Raw genomic sequence first — 26123 nt, forward strand, 5'->3', positions numbered from 1 at the left:
TAGATATAGTTGTATTATCTCTAATGTACATATAAAATATATAGAAAGAATCAGAAACAACATGAGTAATAATGGTTAGATGGGAAAGAAACCAGTTTTTGTGACTAGTAGACATTTTAATCCATCATACTGATCCGTCACTTCATTTGTATTTACTTTCCTGAATATTTTCAAATAAGGCATCTGAAAACCATGGTAATTCATTCCTGTAATTAACATAGTTGGGTTTATAATTATGACTGCACTTTCAACATTTACCACCGCTTTTATTTACTATTTTAAATTTTAGTGAAGGATCTTGAGTCTATAATAATTAGTCTGACTTGATATGAATAAAAATAACTAGTAAGCAAAACTAAATCCAAATTCCGCTAAAACATTAAATTAATATGAAAGATTTAAGTTTCTTTACTAAAATTAAAAAGTAGATTTGTTTGGCTAACTTGTCAGATCTATCTGCTTCCTTTCATCAAGCCTGACCCTGTTAGCTTCCCATTGACTAAATAGAAGTAATTATAGCTGTATTATTCCACTGGAAGACTTAGTTTTTATAGCAAAGCAATTCTTATTCTTCCTCTTTTAAGCCTAATGGAATTTTCCACAAACTAGAGAAGGGCCATTTGCAGCTTAAAAGACTAAAACTCATACTACCTACCTGGAAAAAGGCTATAACACTTCAATCCAATGTAGTGTTATCATGTTCTTAGAGATAATTTTAGTAAAGTTTATGGATCTTTGGTGACATTAAAGAAGATAAACTGTCCAAAGTAAGTGAGTCAAAATCTTACCGCCTTCTCTTCTATGGAGGATTCTAGGGTTCTTATAGACACTATTTGTTTCAAACACACCACATAGACATACTCAGGGAAATATTGTCAACACCAAGAGCTGAAAAATATCTGTACCCAAATATGTAAAGAACAAATGAAAAAACAACAAAACCAGGGAGCATATTCCAGTGAAAAGTGGTCTTATAGAACAGAATAGAATGCCAAACAGGCTTTCTGAGGTGGTAAATTTTTACAAAAGCAGATTCCTTGGTCTTTCTCCCATGGAGAAGTCGGTGTGCTCCAGTTGCTTTTCCTTTGCTTTGCAGCTGAGCCACTGTGCAGAAAGAAAGTACAAGCTGATTTGTTTTGTGAACTTGTAGGATGTACCCATTCATTTCACCTCATCTGAAAACATTGACTTCACAAGAACTAGGTAGGAGTAGATGCATCTAGTCAGTTTTCACCAATAGCAACACTCCGAACAACAGAATGAAATACAATTTAATCCTGCACCATCCTCACAATTGTTCTTATACTTGAGCCCATTTTTTAAGCCATCGTGTCAATGCATCTCCTTGAATACTTACTTTCCTTTGCTGGCCCTCTACTTTAAAAAACATGATGTACTTCTCCAGGGACCAAAATCTCTGAAAACATGTTCAATGCATATAAGACAAAGTTTCTCCATCATTGTCTCTAAGGACTACTTTGATCACCTTCTTCTAAGACAGATCAGTTTGTCTTTTCAGCAGTCCATGGCGGTTTTAATACTCTTCTTCAGCACCACAATTCAAATGCATGGAGTTTTCTTCAATATTCCTTATTCAATGTCTAAGTTCCACATGCATACGAGGCAATTAAAAATACCGTGAGGTGGGTCAGGGTACACCTAAGTCTTCAATATAACATCCTGTGACTTAGGGTGTTGTGTTGGGTTGCTAACCACAAGATCAACAATTCAAAACTACTGATACCTCTGAGGCATGAAAGGTGAAGTAAGAGTAGATATAGCTATATTATTCTATTGAAAGACTATACTGCTTAGTTTTATATGGCAAAGCAATAGCTAAAATAATAGTAAACTTTTACAAATTCAATAAAATGGATAAACTATGTAATAATGTACTTCAGAGAGGAGGATATCTAAAAGGTATATAAACATTTGTGAAAGTAGCTAATGCCACTCCCCTGGCAGAAACAAATGAACACAACAGCCAGATATTACCATCTGTTGAAAGAGACAGTCAAATGTGAGAAGTCTGAAAATAAACAGGGTTAGTATTGTTGGAGAGGAACTGTCGTTGTCATATGGTGCTGGAATGTAAATGAACAATGCCAAGGGTGTCGGGAAGAACAGAGCTAAATATGTGTGTAAAACAGGGAAGGGGCTGACTGTGGAACAGACCATTCATTGCTCCTGTGTAAGTTGAGGATTAAGCTGAAGACCATGAAAACAAGCCTAAGAGAGCCAAATTAAAGCCTTGAGGATATTGGACCTGAATGTCCAAAGCATCTCATGGGCAGATTTGAAGCAACGGATACGAGAGAAAGAACACCTGAGGACTATGGGAGAACAGCAAGACCACCATTCACGACTAGAGCAAACGGGAATTAAAAGGATAGGAAAGAAAGAAAAATTAAAAGTGAATGCCAGAAGAGACCCTGAAGTTCACTCTTAATCATAGAGTAACTAAAGCAAATGAAGGAAATGATGAAGGAAAAGAGTTGAACAGAAAATTTCAAAGGGAATCTTGATAAGGCATATTAAAATATTAAAATGAAATATGTAAAGACCTAAACTTGGAAAACCAAAAAGGGAAAATACATTTATCATATCTTAAACTGAGCTAATGAAAGAAAAAGATCAAGTCTTGAGTTGTAATATTGAAATATCCTATGGACAATATATTAAATGATGTAAGACGCATTAAAAAGAGATGGGAAAAGCACACAGTCACGGTACCAAAATAAGAACTATTCATTGGTCCTGAAAGGAAATACTGTGACTGCATTGAAACCATTAGCCAAGAACAAGGCTCCAAGCAGTGATGGAGTACTCATTTAAATGCTTCACCTAGATTGGGAAGCACTGGAAGCATTCCTTCACTTGTCTATGCCAGGAAATGTGGAAGAGCGCTACTTCTCCACCTGACTAGAAGAGATCTGTATTTGTACCCATTCCAAAGCAATATCACTCAACAGATACACAAATTATGGAACAATATAATTGATATCATATGAATTAAAATTTTACTTAAGTTTAAACAATAATTGCAGTAATACATTGACTGGCTCAGACCAGAGGACGTGAACAAGGGATATCATTGCTGATTTCAAACAGATCTTAGATAAAAGCAGAGAATACCTAAAATATGTTTACTTGTGACTTATTAACCATGCAAAGGCAATGGACAGTGTATACAAGAACAATCAATGGAAAAACTTGACTGAGAATGCCAGCACACTTCATTGGGCTTAGATGGTACTTGTGCATGAATGAAGGGGAAGTGGTGTGAAGTTAAGAGGGGCGAATACTACATGGTTTGCAACCAGGATGGGTGTGTTTCCGGGTGTGTTTCCTGGTTGTAACAGCTCCCCACACTTATTCAATGTGAATGTTGAGCAAGCAATTAGAGAAGTTGGATTGTATGAAGAAGAATTCAGTATTAGGTTTGGAAGAAGGCTTATTAACAGCTTTCAATGAAGATGACAACATGGCTAGGCAATTGCTGATTCAGATCAAGAACTGCAGCCTTCAATATAGATTACAATTCAAGTTAAAACCTAAAATCCTTACACCAGACCACTAAGTAACATGATAAATGGAAACAAGATTGAAGTTGTCAGGATTTTTTCTTGCTTGAATCAAAAGTCAATGTTCATGGAAGCATCATTCAGGAGATCAAATGACATTAGGTAAATCTGTGGCACAAGATTTCTTTAAAGCATTAAAATGCAAGGATATTACTTTGAGGACCAATGGGCACAAAATCCAAGCATGGTGTTTTTAGTGGCCTTGTATGCATCTAAGAGTTGGATGTGGAATGAGTAAGACTGAAGTAACATTGATGCATTTAATTATGGTGATGTGAGAAATATTGAAAAGAATTACAGACAGTAAAAGTATAAAAAAGTGTCTTTGGATAAGTACAGTCAGAATGTCCCTTAGAAGCAAGGATGGTGAGACTCCATCTCACATCCTTTGAACATGATGTCTGGAGAGACCAATCCCTGAAGAGGAGTACCATCTTTGATAAAGTAGAGTGGCTATGAAAAAGAGGAATGCCTCTGACAAGATGGATTTACACAGTGGTTTCCATAGTGGGCTTGAATATAGGAACTCTTTCGAGGGTGGTTCAGGACTGTGTAATATTTCACTATGTTGTGCCCTGGGCTCCTATGAACAGGAACTGACTGGATATTCCCAATATCAACAACATCATTCAGTTTCAGCCTTTGACTTGAAATGCATTCTTAATACCTTGTCTTATTAAATATGTTATATTTTAGAATAAACAGCTATAAATTCCCTGGATGGATCTCCAAAGGCAAAGAAGATACAAGGTCAAAAATTATGGTACAATATATAAACAAGTAGAAGAAACTACATAAGTAAGTGAAAATGCTGAGGAGCCAAAGAGAATTTGTATATATCTCCCAATTTCATGTTACATTAGTGACTTGGGAACTAAAGTCAACTTAGAGCGATTATTGAGTAAAAGGGAGATTAGATACATGGTTTAGGTAAATGATTTCTCTAAGGATAGGAAGGCAGACATCACCTTTTTATGTGTCATATCAGAAAAGTGTGGCAGGGAATTTTTCATCTATTTTTATATATGCTTATGAAAAATATATTTGATTATAGTAACATAACCTTAATATTTGAACTGTATCATGCCCTGTTTTTGAAACTAAATAGTTTTAAAAATTAGTATGCAAAGGCTAAAAATAATATGTAGGCTGTGGTGGAAAGTATTCTAAATTATGTTTGAAGGATTTTTAAAATATGAAATTCCTAATTGAGCTCACAGAAAACAAGTTCAGACTTTCCTATAGAGCCTTAGTTTTATTAAAATTAAGAATACACCAAGAAGTAAAAGAGCACTTTAAAGACACACAATACAATTTTGATCCTTGTATTTGACCGATTTCCAAGGAGAGTCAGAAATGGGCAAAATTTCATTTGAAAAAACATCATCTAATAAGCATTGTGTGGTGTATCTGCATATGAAGAATTCTGTTTAGACTCTGCTATGTGCAGACTTTATAGACAATGAAATTCCCCTCATAAAAGTGATGTAACACGTTGAAGGAACAGCATCACAAGGCAGCAATGCAAACTGAAATATTTTAATTAGTTTGAGGGCGTCCTTATACGTAAGGTTGTGTTGAGTGTCACATAGAATGTCACAAAAATAGAAGGAATGTGTTTTATCACATAATCTGATCAGGGTATATAAGCATCACTGTACAGGTGTCAACATTCATACTAGAATCTTGTCTTGTCCAGCAGGCAACTCATCATTCCCGACACCATGAGCTACTTCGGCAGCTACTACGGAGGCCTGGGCTACGGCTGTGGAGGCTTCGGTGGTCTGGGCCATGGCTGCAGCTATGGCCTCTTCAACAGGCTGGGCTATGGCTGTGGCTACAGAGGCTACGGATATGGCTCTGGCTTCGGAGGCTTCGGATATAGCTCTGGCTTTGGAGGCTTCGGATGTGGCTGCTTCCGCCCATCTTGCTGCAAAGGCTATGGATTCCGTGGCTTCTACTGAACACCTAGCCTGATAATCTCGCATATGGAAACATAAGGGGACTTGTCAGCTCTGATCTCCATGGCAGAACAGTCAAGACCATGCAGAAACTATTTGAACATAAGCACTCAAGATCTCCAAATTTCAGGAGATTCTTTAATTAACGTATATTTCTGTCATAATCAGAAATTTCTTTACCTTTGCCTTTGTATTTGATGAGATTCTCTGATGACCTCCTAATAAAACATCCTAATTTTAAAATGTAATGCATTTTTGTTTCTTTGTGAATTTTCTTATGTGTATATGATGATGATTATTCTTTACTCAATGATCAATGAAGGAAGCTTCTGAGTTAAATATTTCCCCATGTACATCAAAAAAGTACAGATGATTAAGAAAACAAATGTATTCACATAATAATTATTCTACATTGAGATTAAAAATTATTCTGAAATCACTACTCATTTTATATTTTCATTATCATGCTTTTTCAAATTAATATAGATTGAAGTCAACAACAAAAAGCCATATTAGCTTAAGATATTTATATATTTTGTATACTAAACATATGTACTCTAAGTTATATTTCTCACTGCAACTCAATGTATACTGAATCCTTGCACTAATTCAACATTTATTTGCTCTATCTATTGCAAGAGCTCATACTAACTAATCAAAACACACCTCTGGTGAGTCGTAATGAACTCTCGTGGTGCAATGGGTTACACCTTGGGCACTAATTGCAAACTCAGAGGGTCAAATCCACAGGAGAAAGATAAAGTTGCCTCTTCCTCTATCAAATTGAAGGAACTGAATCTGCTTTGTGGATTGAGACTATGAAAGTAAACCACCTTTCACGTCATGTGTGTTTTGCGTATTCTCACAAGCTGTCATAGTCACCTGTCCTTTGCTTCGTATTCTACTCTCATTCACAGTGAGCTAGATAACAAGCGATTGACTTTTTAAAAAATACTAGACCATTTGAGTCTATTTTTTAGCTGACTATGCTCACGTAGTCCTTTTGTTAACTTACTGGGGTTTCGTTTTGAAAGCGCTGCAGGACGCTCTCTTCATTCTCGTTGCCATGGTGAATGTTTGCCATCTAGCAAGGGAAAGAACAGGATATCATTGGTAATTAATGTAATTTTGAGTTTTGACTAAAAAGCATAGTTCAATTGAGTTCATCTGTAAAGGTAAATTTCACTTAATCCTTGCGTTAGATTGGATTCTACAGAGAAGCAAAACTAATAATTTGTATATCCATATAGCTATATTTTTCTCTGTATAAAAGTTTTATAATCAGAAAGAGGCTCACACAGTGTGCATGCAGATAATTCCAGTCTTGTTCAAGTTCATAGGTCAATTATTAGCTGAAAATTTTTCCCTACTTGTGTAGTTGCCAGTGCCAATGAATTAGCAAGCAGGATAACCACAGGTTGGTTTAGGCCAGCGGTTCTCAACATGCCTAATGCCGTGATCCTTTAAGACAGTTCCTCATGTTGTGGTGAACCCAAATCATCAAATTATTATCATTGCTACTTCATAACTGTCATTTTGCTAATGTTATGAATCCGACAACTCCAGTGAAAGGGTCATTTGATGCCTAAATGACGCAACCCACAGTTTGAGAACTGCTGGTTTAGGCAGAATTGATAAATTCAACATCAGCAGTCAAAGTGGCAGGCTGTTCGTAGCTCCTAGGGTTGCCAGGTCATTGCCAGAGAGGACATGCAGGACCTGGACCAGCGAAAAGGATTTGCCCACAGGGTGAACTGATATTAAGAGGAGGGCGCATCCCTACTTAAACTCCCCGTCATATTCATAAAGGCTGTGAGCAGATTAAGGTGACAGCACTACACTCTATTCTTCCAGCAACTGCTTAGCTGGTCACAGAAGATCGTGGAACTGATTACATTATGTACCATCATATTGTGAGAGAATCCTGGCCAAATCAACTTGACACAAACCCAGCTATTCAACTCCTTTCCCTGAGAAATACAAGTCGAGGGAAAAGATGTTATTAATAGCAAATACAAAATATTTCCTAAAATCATTATATGATATCTTTATATATTAATTGAAAGTAAATTATTTTATTTCAAAGTGGTTCATATTAGTCAAATCTGCCTGCCGGATTCAGCACAATGGTATATATTTGCAGAGCTATGAAGAATAATTCGCAGCACTGCTGCTCCCCTAATTTTGTGGAGAAAGAGCATAAAACACACTGAGAAAAGGAAGTGGCTTCTGCAGGGTTACACTGAACGGAGTGGCAAATTCAGGGTCAGGACCCTAGTTTTCCAAACTCACATGTCAAAATGCAGCATCTCTTTCACTATGTGTTTTCTCGCCACATGTGCCTAGACTATGTGATATTTCACTTCAGATTCTATGAAAAAAAGTAAAACTAACAACAAAACTAAACTGATGGGTTTGAAGAAGGAGTCTCCTTATACAGAATCAACTTCAATAATATTGATCAGATACAGAGAATTGGAATTCTTACTTTCAATATTAGCCTTCTCTAGATTGATCCCGTATCTTTCATTCATAAACACATATATCTAAAGTTGTCATTTAAAAGGCACACTCTTATTTGTGTCCATAAAGATAAAATTCCTTAGCCAGCCATCATTTGTTCCAGTCAATCCAGTCTGGGAGTATTGCTGTTTTTTCATAACATCTTTTGATTCACACAGGCAAACTCAGAGATGTCTGCCTTAATGGGCAGAACCCCTCTGCTTTGAGGTATCAGTGACCTTGGCAGAAACCCTCTGCTTTGGGCTATCAGTGACCTTGGCATCTGACATGAGTACCTGCAGGAAAGAATAATCACCACCAAGAAGGAGTTTATCATGTATATACAGTCTCTCAATGTGCCTGCTGATGACTTGATTGACCTTTGCCCATTTGCATAAACCACTGTGCTGCCCCATGTTATATATGCTAAGCTGAGCTGGACATCTATATTGCTGTGGATCCGCTAGATTCCACCTCTCATATCATGGATTCAAATATTGCTGGGAATGAACAACATGACATAGCCTGGAAGGTATAAGATACTTCAGGTCTAAATATTCCTCTAGGACCTCAGTACTATACTGGGATTGGATGAACTTTTTTTCTTTTCTTTTTAAAATAATTTTGTTGGGGCTCACACAACTCATCACATTCCATACATCCATCCATTGCAAGCACATTTGTACATTGGTTGGCATCATCATGCTCAAAACATTTTCTCCGTATCTGACCCCTTGATATCAGCTCCTTATTTTTGTTCCCTAATCTCCCTGCCTCAGAAACCCTTGATAATTTATAAATTATTATTATTTTGTCATGTCTTACATTGTCCAACATCTCCCTTCACCAACTTTTTTGTTGTCCGACCCCTAAGGACGGGTTATATGAAGATCCTTGTGATTGGTTCTCGCTTTCTAACCAGCCTTCCCCATACCCTCCTGGAATAGCTATTCTCATTGCTTGTCCTGAGAATTTATCTATCCTGGATTACTGGTGTTTCCAGTTTTTATCTATACCAGTATACAACCTCTAATCTATCCTGATTTGTTGATAGAATTGGGATAATGATAGTGTGTGGTGTTCAGGGAGGGAAGCATTAAATAACTAGAGGAAAGATGTATGTTTCATCATTGTTATAATGCATCCTGACTGGCTTGTTTTTTCCCATGGACCCTTCTCTATGGCGATGTGCAGTTGCCTACAGATGGGCTTTGTGTCCCCACTTCACACTCCCACTCATTCACTTTGATGTGAATTTTTGTTCTTTGATGCATGATACCTGATCTCATAGACACCTTGTAATCACACAGTTGAGTGCTTCTTCCATGTGGACTTTGTTACTCTACCTAGAAAAGATAAGCAGAAGAAACAATCTGGAGAAGAAAGCATTGGAACTAAAGTTTCCTGGGGAATATGGGAGAGGTGGAGGTGGCGAAAAGAAGTGATTATTATACCCAGGGAAAAGGGAACAACAAGTGATCCAAAACCGATGATGAGGAGGAGGTAAGAGACCTGTTAGGGCATGATTAACCGCAATGTAATCAAGAGGAATTACTGAACACTAAATGACAGTTGAGCATGATAGTGGGTCAAGAAGAATATAAAAGGAAATAGAGTAGGAACTGGGAGGGAAAGGGCTTTTACAGAGTTCTAAATACAGGCATGAACATATGTGAATGTATTTATATATGCTGATAGGAAATAGATCTGTGTGCTTGTATTTACAGTTTAGTATTAAGGTAACAGATGAACACTGGGCCTCTACTCAAGTACTCCCTCAATACAACAACAGTTTGTTCTATTAAATTGGCATTCACTGATGCTCACATTCCCAACACGATAGCTAAAGACAAATGAATGCATAAGCAAATGAGGTGAAGAAAGCTAATGGTGGCCATCTATAAAAAGATATAATGTCTGAGATCTTAAAGGCTTGAAGGTAAGTAAGCAGCCATCTGACTCCGAAGCAATAAACCCCACATGGAAGAAGCACAATAACCTGTGAGTGATCATGAGATGTCGATGGATGAACTTTTAAAGGAAGACAACTTAACTGTGTTCTGTGCACTAAAAATACAGTGTTCCTTCTCTCAGATTGCTGAGGTCTTCATTGGTTATATGAGGCACAGGTGATATTGAGGAGAGCATCAAGTGGTTTCAGCATAATTTAGTTGAAGAATATGGCCATATTTCAGAATAGGCCTTCTCTATGCTCAAAGGTCTCCCTCTTTTTCACTGTCCCACTAGCTTACTGAGTAAAATATCTTTGTGCGGGGACTGGACTTTCTTGACAACATGTGCAATGTGTGTTATACACATAACACTCATTGAAATCAATTCAATTTCAATTCCTATGAACCCCATAGAATCAAGGAGAACTGTTCCATATTTTTTCAAATTGTAAATCTTGATGGAAGCAAATAGTCTCATCTTTCTCCCCCAGATAATCTGGTGGCTTTGAATTTACAACCCTGAAGTTAAAAGCCTGATACTTTCCCCACTGCATCACTAGAGTTTCTTATACACATGAAGGAACATCGCTGTTTTCATCAAAAGATGAAATGATAGATAATAAAATTTTCCTACAAACGTTTTCACTACCCCATGTATGCATATGTGTCAGCATGCATATATCCTTATCTATTCATTAAATATATAATTGCCATGATATTCATTGCCCTTGAGTGGATGTCAACTCACTGTGCCTCTGTAGGTGATAATAGAACTTCATTTTGAATTTCACAGATCTTAACTGTTTATCAGAGTAGAAAGCCTCATCATTGTTTCCAAATAAAAATTACATGCAAACGTGTGTAGATAGCTAAGTTAAAAGAATAGAGCAATAGTCGTACTTTTTTCATATTCAGTTATTTATTAGGATTTAAACCATCACTTCAGCTGAGTATGCACAAGCAGAGGACAACAGAAGACTTGATATGGGCAAGTTTATTAATGAAGCATTCTCTGCTTTCATAGATTTTAAATGGATGTAAGTGGATTTTAATCTACAGACTTATATTTTGGGGAAAATTGATACATGTCACCAGGTGTTGGGTTGATGGAGTTTAGTAGGAGGCAGAGAATCCATATCCTACACAGCAAGGTGGGCGGCAGCAGTCATATCTGTAGCCTCCATAGCCAGAGCCAAATCCATAACCTCCATAGCCAGAGCCACAGCTTTAGCCTTGAAGAAAGAGCCAAAGCCATACCTTCTGGATGCACAGGCATAGCCCAGTCTGTCAAAGCTGCCACGGCCACAGCCATGGCCCAGACCACTGAAGCCTCTGGAGCTGAAGCCCAGACCTACTGCCAAGGGAGTTGCATTTGGAAGAAATACAGTGCTGATTTCTGTAAAGAAGTTGGAGCCCAAACCACTTTAATTAATTCTCACATGTGTCTACATACTCAATTAAATAGTGAAAGAAAGCCACAGATGTACCCAATGTGACACATCCTTTTATGTCTTGTCTCTTGCTTCCGTGAACATTAACTGTGGATCCAAGAAACACAAAATCTTTGACAACTTCATGTTGCTACTTTTTGATCCAGTTGTGAGGATTTGCATTTTTTTTTCACGTTGAGCTGTAATCTGTATTAAAAGGTGCAGTCCTTGATCCTCATTAGCAAGCACTTCAAGTTCTATTCACTTTCAGCAAGTCAGGTTGTGTCATCTACATGTGTCAGGTTGTTCATAAACCTTCCTTCAATCCTAATGCCTCATTCTGCTTCACATAACACAATTTCTCTGATTAATTGCTCAGCATACAGATTAAGTGAGTATAGTAAGAGGTTACAGCCCTTGTTTATACCTCTCCTGATTTTAAACCATTCAGATGCCCTATTGTCCTTGCACAGCTTCCTCTCTATCCACTTAAAAATTCCCCATGAGGACAATGGTATGTTCCAATATTTCCATTCTTCTCAAAGTTATCTATAGGTTGTTTATGATTTGGTTATGATCCACACATTTCAATACCTTGGCAGGGTCAATAAAGCACAAGGAAACACAGAGAGAAGGAGAGAGGGAGAGGGAGAAAGAGAAGGAGAGAGAGGGAGCAGAAAGAAAGGGTGAGGGAGACAGTGGTCACATTTCATTCATTTCTCAGTTAGGTGATATTTGTTGTTATAATCTGTTTTACGGTAAAGGTGAACCATTCTCTATTAAAATTATCTTTTATGTTCTAAAGAGAGTTACTTGATTCTAATTTTACAAAGATGTATACTTTTCTAAGAAATGGATGGAGTTGAACATTTTGAATTTAATTCTTTTTTTGGAATTTGGAAGAGATACATTTAACAATCCAAAGAATATCTATGGTAGAATGTTACAAATTAAAGAATACATATTCTGACTAGTCTTATGCCTGATAATGAGCAGTTCTATTTCGGGTTTGCTATGCCTATATTCTGAAGACACAACATTTCTTCTAAGAAGAGTAAAGGCATAAGGGTGAGGTCAAGCTAAATCATATCTTAATGAGTGCTGTCAGAGCATAAAAACTAATGAATCACCTAAGGCAAGAATAATTCCTGGGTGGCACCCAAAAATGGGCATATAGTCTATCACCTTTTATTAATAGAATACATGAGCATCATTGTACAGATTGTGCAGCATTCATCTCAGGATTCTGCCTTGAACAACAAATCAATATTATCCACAACACCGTGAGCTAATACCGTAGCTACTACAGTCACCTGAGCTATGGCTTTCGAGTTTTCAGTGGTCTTGGTTATGGCTGTGGTTGAGGCAGCTTCCACAGACTGGGCGAGGCTGTGGTTGCAGAGGGTATGGCTGTGGCTCCTGCTTCAGAGGCTATGGATATGGCTCTGACTATGGATGTTATAGATTTGGCTCAGGCTATGGAGTCCTTCAACACTGCTCCTGCTTCCCATCTAGTTGCAAAAGCTATGAATTCCCTGGCTTCTACTAAACTCCTGTTCCATTAAGCCAGCATCTGAAATTCTGTTCTGAATATTAAGTACCTGAAGCATCGAAAAATTAATGAAAACTGAATGCACAATTTGGACCTAACAAATGTCTCCTGATCAAGCCAATATGATATGTTTTAACTTGCCAGATTTTTATTAAAATTCATTACTTAATAATTGACTAATTCATGTGCCCCTTTTTGTGCTTTCATCGTTGTGTGGATTTCTATCCCCTTTGCAATGAAATGTCATCACGGCATTTATTTTTTTTCCTTAAAAATTCTACAGGTGTTGGCTTTGAAATTCAACATTGAAAAATCACTCTACACTCACGCATATATCAATTGAATCCCACTGAAAAGTAACTACTTTGATTTTGACACAGTATGCATAGTTGACGTTTCTAATGGTAGGAACTAGTGAAGGTAGGAAAAATCATACTTCTAAATCTCCAGTTAATATAAACATATTCTTATGAATCTGTATGCTTACATCTTTGATGAAAAAATGGACATTTTTACCAAAATATTTACTTCCCAAGCCACTAACTAATAATGGTAATAATTTCTCATCTTGTTTGATATAAATCAAATATGCTTTTATGTTTATGTCAAATTGTTCCAGTTACTTATCTTTTCACTCATTTGCTATGGTATGACATGGAATTGATCCATTAAATATTGTTCAAAGTTGCAGTTTAATAATGAAATATGAAAAATATTGTGATCACAATGAAGTTACCCTATTTATGCCTCTGGTTGTTCTGAAGCTCTGTAAATGCAAGACAATGTTTAACTTCATTTAATCATCATCTTGATAATGTGGAACATTTCTTAATGATATTCAAAATAGTTATTACAATATGAAAATCTATCATAAAACAATGTAGTAATCTTTTTTCTAATAAGACTAAATTTATCCAATACCCTAGTAAAAATTTTGATTATAAGTATCCAACAAAATAAAACAAATACAAAACAAATCTTTAGATTTCTAATATATAAATGCAAAAAGTACATGAGTATATATATTGATCCTACAGGGAAAGATACCTGACAGGGGGAAATATAGTAATCTCAAAATTAAATTTGTATACAAAAAATGGATTCCTATGTTTGAATTCATCAAATTCAATATAACAGTCAACATGTAATGATAGACTTGCTTTGGAGTTGCATAACATTTACACATTGCTTCTTTCATTCCCAGGACACAAAAACTGTTTAAAATAGTTAAGATATAGTTGTACTATATATGTTTTGGATATAGTTGTATTATTTCTAATGTATATATAAATTATACAGACAGAATCAGAAACATGAGTAATAATGACTAGATGAGAAAGAAACAAGTGTTTGTGACTAGTAGCAATTCTAATGCATCATACTGATCAGTCATTACATGTGTATATATGCTCTTGAGTACTTTCAAATAAAACATCTTAAAACCATGGTCATTTATTCCTATAATTATCATAGCTGGGTTTATAATGATGACTGGACTTTCAACATTGACCACCAATTTTTGTTTATTATTTTAAATTTTACTGAAGGACCTTGAGTCTATCTATAACTAGTCTGACTGGATATGAATAAAAATAACTAGTGAGCAAAACTAAATCCAAATGACACTAAAAATATTAAGTTACATTTGAAAGATTCAAGTGAGTTTACTAAAGTTAAAAAGTAGTTTTGTTTGACTAACTTGTAAGATCTATCTGCTTCACTGCCACAAGGTGTGAATGCAATATCCCGGTGTGGAGTAGGGAACCAGTGGAGAGATCTGGGGGGCTGGCCCAGCACCAAAAATTAAGTGGATTTCTGCCCCTCCCCCGAAAAGAATTTGTTTCAAAGGATGACATTAATTCTGCAGCTCCGGGAGATGGACATATCTGATCAGAGCACACGGGAGCAGATGAAGGGGCAGGAGGAGAGAGTGGAACACAGCCTGGCCCACCAGGCCGTGAGGATGATGTTCCTGAGTAGAGCAGCCAGTCCACAGAGAGAACAACATGGCTGGGACTGGCCCCACTATGAGAAATGATGCCACTCAGTGACTAAGGGCAATACAGGGTACAGCACCGGAGACACAGTGTGGGAATTCCACCTGACCTGATCCCACCACACCGAGGCAAAGCACTGGGGGAGTGCAGCGGAACAGCAAGGGAATGGAGTGGCAAGGTCCCCAGGAAATGCTGAAAGTGGACTTTGGGGCCAGGGCTGGTGGCCCAACAGACTGGACTGGAAAACGCTCCTAACGGCCAGCAAACGATCTTTGAACTGACTACAAGCTTTTTTTGTGAAAAAAAAAAAAAGATCTATCTGCTTCATTTCATCTAGTCTGACCTTGTTAGATTCACATTGATTAATTAAAGTAGATAAGGACTACCTAAAAGAATACATACAAATAAACCCAGCCCTACAAAATATGCATGCTGATCCAATATGGACAGAAAATCAACACTCACCAAGGACAAATAAGAGACCATCGCACAGAACAACTCCACCCATAGGGCAACAAAGAGGAAACCGCCCCCAGGATAGCATCAGCTCATTAGTGGAAAGAAGGCAAACATAAACCACACACACAACACAAGTGGATAAGATAGGTAGATAGGAAAATATCCAACACAAAAGTACAAGATGGCATCACAGAGTCCACAGATAGACGTAATAACATGGAATATCAATGGCCATGACTCAGGCATCAAAAGGCAGAGGGCAACAGACTGGTTCCAAAAACATAGCCCATTGATCTGCTGCGTCCAGGAGACACATCTCAAGCTTGCATACAAAAACAGGTTGAGAATTAAAGGTTGAGAAAAATATACCAAGCAAATGGCATTGCAAAAAAAAAAAGCAGGGGTAGCAATCTTAATATCTGACCAAATTGACCTCAAGATACAGGCCATAACAGGGGACAAAGAGGGACACTGTATAATGCTTAAGGGAACAATATACCAAAACCAGTGAGCATAATAAACTTATATGCACCTAAGAAAAGACCTGCCAAATTTTTAAATCAAACACACCAAAAGATGAAAAAAGAAGTCTTAGACTCAACAATTATATGTTACTTTTAATTGGTGACTTTAATACACCACTCTCTGAAAAGACAGATCATTGCAAAAGAAACTCAACAAGGAGGCTACAGATCCAAATAGCAAAATCAGACAAATGACACATATTTTCAGAGCTTTCCACCCACAGGCAAAAAAAAAGAAAAAAATCACATTCTTGTAAAGCCCACATGGCACATATTCAAAAAAGACCACATGCTGGGACACAAGTAGAACTCGAGTAAATTCAAACGCACGGAGATTATAAAGACATCTCTCTGATCACTGTGCCATAAAGATGAAAATTAACAGAAGGACGGGGAAGAAAACAATCGTAGGATGAACAATTTTCTATTACAAAACAAGTGTGAATTCAACCAGATCAGAGATGAAATCAGGAAGTTTCTGGAAACCAATGAGAATGAAAATATGACCTACCAAAACCTGTGGAGACAGCAAAGGCATTTATCAGAGGAAGGCTGATCGCAATAAACGCACACTTAAAGAAACAAGAGAAACTCGTGGATGATAAACTTACACAAATTAGAGCAGAGTCAACAGAACAACCCTACTGATAGTAAAATGATAGGTTTAATAAAAATAAGAGCTGAGATACAAGAGAGGGAAAAAAAACATGGAAAAAATTATTGCCAATAAAAGTTGGTTTTTAGAAAAAATGAGCAGAATTGATAGCCCGCTGGCAAACTTAACCAAAGAAAGGAAGGAACAAACAACATTTGCAAGGATGAGGGAATGAATCAGGGGACATTTCAGCAGACCCTAACGAAGCCAAAAGTATAAGTACACAATCCTATGAAGGTCTATGCTCTAACGAATTCACCAATTTGGAAGACACAGGCAAATATTCGGAAACACAATCTGTCCCTTTACTATCCCAGAGGGATCTCCAGAACCTCAATAGACACATAGAATTAGGCAAGGTAATCAAGGGATTACCAACAAAAAATCCCACCGGGCCAGATGGCTTCACAGGAGAATTCAACCAAGCATTCAGGGAAGAACTGACACCAATCCTACACAAATTCTTCCAGGACATAGAAAAAGATCAAAAACACCCAAACCCTTTCAATGAAGCTAGTAATAACTCTGATATATAAAGCTGGCAAAGATACCACAAAATTGAGAACAACAGACCAATATCCCTTATGAACATTGATGCAATAACTGTTACCGAAATACTAGCCAATGGAATACAAAAGCATATTAAAAAAATAATGATCCAGGACATAGTGAGAGTCATACCAGGGAAGTAGGGATGGTTCAACAGACCAACGACCATTAGCATTATTTGCCACTTTGGCAGGAAGACTGATAAGAACCACATAATAATATCAATAGATGAGGAAAAAGAATCTGACAACATCCAACACACATTCTTGCTTCCGACACTCAAGAAGATAGGACTAGAAGGGAAAAGCGTCAATATTATGCAAGCCATATATTAAAAAACAGCAGCCAATGTGGTACTTACTGGAGAAACGAAAAAAAATTCCACTGAAAAGGGGGCCAGACAAGGATGCCCCTTGTCCCCAATCCTATTTAATATCGTACTGGAGTTTCTAGCTAACAATATAAGACAAAGGAAAGATATTAAAGGTAATCACCTGGGGAAGAAAGAAGCAGAATCATCATTATTCACAGATGATATGATTCTATACATCAAAGATCCCTTAAACTCCATAAGCTGGGTGTTGGAAGCAATAGAGGAATATGGCAGAGTGGCAGGACACACACACACAAAAAAACCCAGAAGTCTATTAGATCAGACAAGATCACAGAAGAGACGATGGAAAAGGTAGTACCTTTAGCAATAGCCAAGCACAAATTGAAATACATAGGGAAATACCTGACTAAAAAATGAAAACACTGTGTGGTATGCCTGCTTATGAAGAATTCTGTTAAAACTGGTATGTGCAGACTTTGTAGACAATGAAATTCCCCTAATAAAAGTGATACAACACATTGAAGGAACAGCATCACAAGGCAGCAATGCAAGCCAAAATATTTTAATGAGTTTGAGCCATCTTTATACGTCAGATTGTGTTGAGTGTCACATAGAATGTCACAAAAATAGAAGGAATGTGTTTTATCACATGATCTGATCAGGGTATATAAGCATCACTGTACAGGTGTCAACATTCATACTAGAACCTTGTCTTGTACAGCAAGCCACTCATCATTCCTGACACCATGAGCTACTACGGCAGCTACTATGGAGGCCTGGGCTACGGCTGTGGAGGCTTCGGTGGTCTGGGCCATGGCTGTGGCTACGGCCTCTTCAACAGGCTGGGCTATGGCTGTGGCTACAGAGGCTATGGCTATGGCTCTGGCTTCGGAGGCTTCGGATATGGCTCTGGCTTCGGAGGCTTCGGATGTGGCTGCTTCCGCCCATCTTGCTGCAAAGGCTATGGATTCCGTGGCTTCTACTGAACACCTAGCCTGATAATCTCGCATATGGAAACATAAGGGGACCTGTCAGCTCTGATCTCCATGACAGAACAGTCAAGACCATGCAGAAACTATTTCAACATAAGCACTCAGGATCTCCAAATTTCAGGAGATTCTTTAATTAACGTATATTTCTGTCATAATCTGAAATGTCTTGTCTTTTACCTTTATAAATGATGAGATTATCTGATGATCTCCTAATAAAACATCCTAATTTTAAAATGTAATGCGTTTTTGTTTGTTTGTGAAACTAACTTACGTGTATGTGAGGATGGTTATCCTTTACTCAATGATTAATGAAGGAAGCTTCTGAGTCAAATATTTTTCCATGTACATCATAAAAGTATAAATGGTTAAGAAAACCAATGTATTCAAATAATAAGCATTCTACATTGAGATGAAAAATATTCTGATATTGTTACTCATTTTATATTTTCTTTATCGTGCTTTTTCAAATTAATATTCAGATTGAAGTCAACAACAAAAGCCATATTAGCTTGAGATATCTATACATTTTATCTACTAAACATATGTAATCCAAGTTATATTTCTCACTGCACTTCAATATATGATGCATCCTTCCACTAATTCAACATTTATTTGCTCTATCTATTGCAAGAGCTCATACTAACTACAGAAAATACACCTCTAGTTAGTCGTAATGAAAGCTCGTGGTGCAATGGGTTACACCTTGGGCACTAACTGCAAACTCAGAGGGTCAAATCCACAGGAGAAGATAAAGCTGCCTCTTCCTCTATCAAGTTGAAGGAACTGAATCTGCTTTGTGGATTGAGACTATGAAAGTAAACCACCTTTCACGTCATGTGTGTTTTGCGTATTCTCACTAGCTGTCATAGTCACCTGTACCTTGCTTCGTATTCTACTCTCATTCACAGTGAGCTAGATAATAAGTGATTGACTTTTTTAAAAATACTAGACCATTTAAGTCTATTTTTTAGCTGAATATGCTCACGTAGTCCTTTTGTTAACTTACTGGGGTTTCGTTTTGAAAGCGCGGCAGGACGTCCTCTTCATTCTCATTGCCATGGTGAATGTTTGCCATCTAGCAAGGGAAAGAACAGGATATCATTGGTAATTTAATTTAGAGTTTTGAGTTCATCTGCAAAGGTAAATTCCACTTCATCCTTGTGTTAGATTGAATTCTCCAGACAAGCAAAGCTAGTAATACGTACATCCATATAGCTATACTTTTCTCTGTATAAATGTTTTATAATCAGAAAGTGGCTCACATAGTTGTGCATGCAGATAATTCCACTCTTGTTCAAGTTCATAGGTCAAGTGTTAGCTGTAAATTTCTCCTTACTTGTGTAGTTGTCAGTGCCAATGAATTAGCAAGCAGGATAACCACAGGTTGGTTTAGGCCAGCGGTTCTCAACATGCCTAATGCCGTGATCCTTTAATACAGTTCCTCGTGTTGTGGTGAACCCCAACCATCAAATTATTATCCTTGCTACTTCATAACTGTTATTTTCCTGATGTTATAAATCCGGCAACTCCTGTGAAAGGGTCATTTGACCCCTGAATGACGCAACCCACAGTTTGAGAACTGCTGGTTTAGGCAGAATTGATAAATTCAACATCAGCAGTCAAAGTGGCAGGCTGTTCGTAGCTCCTAGGGTTGCCAGGTCATTGCCAGATACAGGATCTGGACCAGCGAAAAGGATTTGCCCACAGGGTGAACTGGTATTAAGAGGAGGGTGCATCCCTACTTAAACTCCCCGTCATATTCATAAAGGCTGTGAGCAGATTAAGGTGACAGCACTACACCCTATTCTTCCTGCAACTGCTGAGCTGGTCACAGAAGATCGTGGAACTGATTACATTACGTTCCATCATAGCGTGAGAGAATCCTGGCCAAATCAACTTGACACACGACCCCACTATTCAACCCCTTTCCCTGTGAAAGACAAGTCAAGGGATGTTATTAATAGCAAATAGAAAACATTTCCTAAAATAATTATATGTTATCTTCATATATTAATTGAAAATAAATTATTTTATTTTAAAGTGGTTCATATTAGTCAAATATGCCTTCCGGATTCAGCACAATGGTACATATTTGCAGAGCCATGAAGAATAATTCGCAGCACTGCTGCTCCCCTAATTTTGGGGAAAAACAGCATGAAACACAGTGAGAAAAGGAAGTGGCTTCTGCAGGGTTACACTGAATAGAATGGCAAATTCAGGGTCAGGACCCCAGTCTTCCAAACTCACATGACAAAATGCAGCATCTCTTTCACTATGTGTTTTCTCGCTACATGTGCCTAGATTATTTGACATTTCACTTCAGATTCTATGAAAAAAAGTAAAACTAACAACAAAACTAATCTGATGGGGCATGAAGAGGGAGGCTCCTTAGATAGAATCAACTTCAATAATATTGATCAGATACAGAGAATTGGAATTCTTACTTTCAATATTAGCCTTCTCTAGATTGATCCTGTATCTTTCATTCATAAACACATATATCTAAAGTTGTCATTTAAAAGACACACTCTTATTTCGTGTCCATAAAGATAAAATTGCTCAGCCTGCCATCACTTTTCCAGTCTATCCAGTCTGGGACTTGAGGAGACACAAAGGTAGAGCAGGTAAGATGTTTACCCATGATGGAGATAAATAATAGAGTCTCAGTACAGGCTCTCTGGGGTAAAACAGGAAAGCAACCATCAGACTGAGAATCACAGGACACTCCTAGAAAATACCATATTAAATTTTACTGTGTATGCTATTACAGTTTAATTTATTTACATCTGAGCAAAGTAACAGAGAAAGAATGAAAATAAAAAACAAAAGGGTAAACTTCTGTTTCCAATCACCTGTAATTATAAATGCACCTGTCTTTTCACGCATCTTCATCTACTTTATGGCTTTATCTTTTCCCCAAAGCCTTTCCCCTGCCAATGGTCGAGTCAGGCTAGGACAGAAGTTGAAGCAGCCCCAATTCGGCACACAGACGTCAATGGAATGGTTTGATTTGGAGGATGCTTGCAATTAGGATTCCTTGACTTAGATTCCCCATAACAGACTGCAAAGACCAGATTGATGGGAATAAACATTTTTAATAAGGGAAACTTAAGTACAGGAGAATGACTTAGTGGTCCACAGGAGAAAAATATGAAATACTTATTATTAATCTAGGTTTATATATTGGTAAAAGCCCTGGCTAAGCAGTCTAACCAACAAGTCCATGTTCAAGTTCCCCAAGCAAGCCATAGGATGGAGATGTGGCATTTTGCTTCCATAGAAATTACCACTTTGGAAAATCTATGGGGAATTTCTACTCTGCCCTACTGATACGGTTCCTATGAGTCAAAATCTACCCATAATAATTTATGGTTAGTTTTCATTTCATTTCTTTTTTTTACTCTAACCCTTACATATCCTCTCCTCACTTATCAATGTGGATAAATTCCAAACACCAGACTATTAACCAAAAATTGGTGTTATGAAGTAATTAACAATGACTATATTAATTTACAAAATTGATGATGTCCACATCATTACTTTACTTGAAAATTGCACACTGATATGATTGCCAAATCACAGAAAACGTTGGCCCGGCTAAGGTGACACATAACCTAAGAATCACAGCCAGCACCACTCGTGCCGTGCACCTAGGCGATTCTTACTTCCCGAAGGGCTTCATGGGAGAGATAATTTTTTATAGTCATCAATGTGAAATGCTGGATAACAAGATGGTTAAGAAAGGAGGGGAAAGATTTGCACATTAAAGACATTGATGACAGGAGGAAGAAAGAGGAGTCTAGTTATTGTTCTGATTTTACTGCAGGTGCACAACTGTCCACCAGTCACCCTTGTTCAGTCTGAGAGTGCATCAAGGGAAGGGAATGTCATCTATCTTTGCTATCGAGTCAATGTTGTCTCATAGTGACCCTCTAGTGACTAGACTGAGTCACTGTACTCTAGTGTATGATAGAACTGTCCCCGTGAGTGTCTGAGACGCCACAGGTGTTCCATGGTATGGCACAGTTGTTTTGATTTGCATTTCCCAGATGACTAGTGATGTCAACCATTTCCTCGTGTGTTTATGAGCCATTCAATGTGACCCTCTGTGAATCATCTGCACAGGTTATTAGGCCACCTTCTCAGGGGTTGTTAGTTTTTGAGGTGTGGTTTTTATGCTCTAGGCTTGTAATATATTGTAGATTTTAGTAATTAGACCTTTGTCCATTAGGACATTACTAAATATCTTTTCCAAATCTGTGGACTCTCTTATTACTCCTTGTTATTTTAGTGAAGTATTCTGATGTAAACAGGTGTTTTATTTTTAATAGGTCCCATTCATCTATTTTCTCCATGGAGTGTGTTTCCTTTGTTATAGCTGATAGTCCATTTGTTCCCACTAGGACATTTTGATATGTCCCAATTTTCTCACTGATAATCCTGATATTTTGGGGTTTTCTATTTAGGTTTTTGATCCACCTGGAGTGTGTTTCTGAGTTTTTCTGTGTGCATTGAGTGAGATTTAAGAATTGTTCCTTTCTTCTGCATGTGGATGTCCAACTTGTCCAATATCATGTATTGAAAAGAGCATTTACATCCTATTTAATATTTTTGGGCCTTTGTCAAAAATCATTTGTCCATGTGTTTATTTCTGGATTTTCTGTCCTGATCTACCCATCCATGTATCATTACACCAGTACTAGGCCATTTGGACAGCTATGGCAATGTAATAAATTTGAGATCAGATAGTGCAAGACCGCCTATTTTGTTCTCTTTTCTTGAGGAATTATTTGCCTATCCTAAGCTTCTTCATTCTCCATATGAAGTTGGTAATTAGTCTTTCCATTTATTTAAAGAATTATTCTGAAATTTGGATAGGGGTTGCTTTGGATTTGTTAATTGCTTTACAAATTATAGGCATTTTCACAATAATGATAGTTCCAACCTCTGAACATGGAATATTCTTCCATTGTGTAAGTTGATTACGGTTTCATGTCATAATAGTCTTTAGTTTTCTTTGTATTGGTCTTTTGGGGATTGGGGGATTAGGTTTATTTCTAGATATTTCAATTTTTTGTGGCTATATGAACAGTATTGTTTCCTTGATGTCTTTCCATATTTCCATCACAGGTATATAGGAATCCCATTGATTTTTGCTTGTTAATCTTGTATCCTGTTACTCTAGTAAACTGCTCTATTGTTTCCTGCAATCCTATTGTGGACACCTTAGGATTCTCCATAAATAAAGTCATATCATTTGCAAATAGTGGAGCTTTCCCTTCTTCTTTGCCCAATTGTATTCACTTGATTTCTTGTTCAAACCTTTTGGTACTTCCTATATTATTCAGTATTTTGTCCATAGGATGAATGATGATGAATGATGAATGCCATCGGAGAACTTACTGATGATGGAGGAGCCATCAAACCCAATTGACTCCAATTCATGCTGAGGAACCTGAATTAATGGAGATGAGTGTTGATAGGGAAAATGTGGTTACTGGTATCAAAGTTGTGGATCTGCTGGCTTCCCTATGACAAGGGAGTTGCAATTGTGTATTTGGGTGGTGATCAAGTTGGCAAGATGGTACAGGTCATGAATTTGAAACTGTTGTCAATGTCTACATTGGTTATTCTGTTTTTCATGGGGCTGATGACAGGACATGTGAAGGTAATGAATTTTACCTTGAAATTATTTATTCTAGTGCTATCAATGTGAAAGTTACTTCAAAGAATTGCTGCTGGATGGTTAAGAGAATGAATCACCTGGTGTTTATGCTGGAGTAGCTTTGCCTGGATTGACTGTGGATGAATACTCCAGAGACCAAGGAGGGCATGATGTATTGCTGTTTGTTCATAACATCTTTTGATTCACCCAGGCAAACTCAGAGATGTCTGCCTTAATGGGCAGAATCCCTGTGCTTTGGGTTATCAGTGACCTTGGCATCTGACATGGGTACCATGCAGGAAAGAATAACCACCACCAAGAAGGAGCTTATCATGTATATACAGCCTCTCAATGTGCCTGCTAATGACTTGATTGACACCTTTACCCATTTGTATAAACCACTGTGCTGTCCCATGTTATATATGCTAAGCTGAGCTGGACATCTATATTGCTGGGAATCCGCTAGATTCCACCTCTCATATCATGGATTCTAACATTGCTGGCAATGAACAACATGACATAGCCTGGAAGGTATAAGATACTTCAGGTCTAAATATTCCTCTAGGACCTCAGTACTATATTGGGATTGGATGAACTTTTTTTCTTTTCTTTTAAAAATAATTTTGTTGGGGCTCACACAACTCATCACATTCCATACATCCTTCCTTTTTGTCAAGCACATTTGTACATTGGTTGGCATCATCATACTCAAAACATTTTCTCCGAATCTGACCCCTTGGTATCAGCTCCTCATTTTTCGTTCCCTAATCTCCCTGCCTCAGAAACCCTTGATAATTTATAAATTATTATTATTTTGTCATGTCTTACATTGTCCAACATCTCCCTTCACCAACTTTTTTGTTGTCCGACCCCTAAGGACGGGTTATGTGAAGATCCTTGTGATTGGTTCTCGCTTTCTACCCCACTTTCCCCTTACCCTCCTGGTATGGCTACCTTCATTACTGGTCCTGAGAAGTTTATCTATCCTGGATTACTTGCATTTCCAGTTTTTATCTATACCAGTATACATCCTCTGATCTATCCTGATTTGTTGATAGAATTAGGATAATGATAGTAGGTAGAGTTTGGGGAGGGAAGCATTAAATAACTAGAGGAAAGATGTATGTTTCATCGTTGCTATAATGCATCCTGACTGGCTTGACTTTTTCCCTGGACCCTTCTGTATGGCGATGTGCAGTTGCCTACTTATGGGCTTTGTGTCCCCACTCCACACTCCCACTCCATCACATTGATGTGATTTTTTTGTTCTTTCAGGCATGATACCTGATCCCATAGACACCTTGTGTTCACACAGTCTAGAGTGCTTCTTCCATGGGGGCTTTGTTACTCTATCTAGATAAAATAAGCTGAAGAAGCAATTTGGAGGAGAAAACAAAGGGACTAAAGTTTCCTGGGGAATATGGGAGAGGTCGAGGTGGTGAAAGGAAGTATTTGTTATACCCAGGGAAAAGGGAACAACAAGTGATCCAAAACCGATGATGAGGAGGAGGTAAGAGACCTGTTAGGGCTTGATTAACCGCAATGTAATCAAGAGGAATTACTGAACACTAAATGACAGTTGAGCATGATAGTGGGACAAGAAGAATGTAAAAGGAAATAGAGGAAGGAACTAAGAGTGAAAGGGCTTTTACAGAGTTCTAAGTACAGGCATGAACATATGTGAATATATCTGTATATGATGATAGGAAATAGATCTGTGTGCATGGATTTACAGTTTAGTATTAAGGTAACAGATGAACATTGGGCCTCTACTCAAGTACTCCCTCAATACAACAACAGTTTGTTCTATTAAATTGGCATTCGCTGATGCTCACCTTCCCAACATGATAGCTAAAGACAAATGGATGCATAAGCAAATGAGGTGAAGAAAGTTGATGGTGCCCCCCTATCAAAAGACATATTGTCTGAGTCCTTAAAGGCTTGAAGGTAAACAAGCAGCCATCTGG

The 26123-nt window shown here is 37.6% G+C and overlaps 1 protein-coding gene and 1 pseudogene across 1 annotated transcript; both read left to right on the plus strand.

The window, feature by feature from the left end:
• The first annotated feature begins 18245 nt into the window (after positions 1-18245).
• Positions 18246-18485, plus strand: LOC142441364 (keratin-associated protein 19-3-like). Its single transcript, XM_075543389.1, has 2 exons — positions 18246-18303; positions 18367-18485. The coding sequence occupies exons 1-2, from the start codon at positions 18246-18248 to the stop codon at positions 18483-18485; spliced, it is 177 nt and encodes a 58-aa protein (XP_075399504.1).
• A 5383-nt stretch (positions 18486-23868) lies between these two features.
• LOC142440529 (ATP synthase F(1) complex catalytic subunit beta, mitochondrial pseudogene) lies at positions 23869-24693 on the plus strand (annotated as a pseudogene).
• Positions 24694-26123: the final 1430 nt, after the last annotated feature.

This window comes from Tenrec ecaudatus, chromosome 2 (genome assembly GCF_050624435.1).
Source record: "Tenrec ecaudatus isolate mTenEca1 chromosome 2, mTenEca1.hap1, whole genome shotgun sequence".
NCBI classification, from domain to species: domain Eukaryota; kingdom Metazoa; phylum Chordata; class Mammalia; order Afrosoricida; family Tenrecidae; genus Tenrec; species Tenrec ecaudatus.

Bases quoted from the DNA above. Each gene is read 5' to 3' on its own strand.
- LOC142441364 (XM_075543389.1), top strand. From the start codon at position 18,246: ATGAGCTACTACGGCAGCTACTATGGAGGCCTGGGCTACGGCTGTGGA. The intron at 18,304-18,366 runs GTCTGGGCCATG...GTGGCTACAGAG, and splicing joins CGGCTGTGGAGGCTTCGGTG to GCTATGGCTATGGCTCTGGC.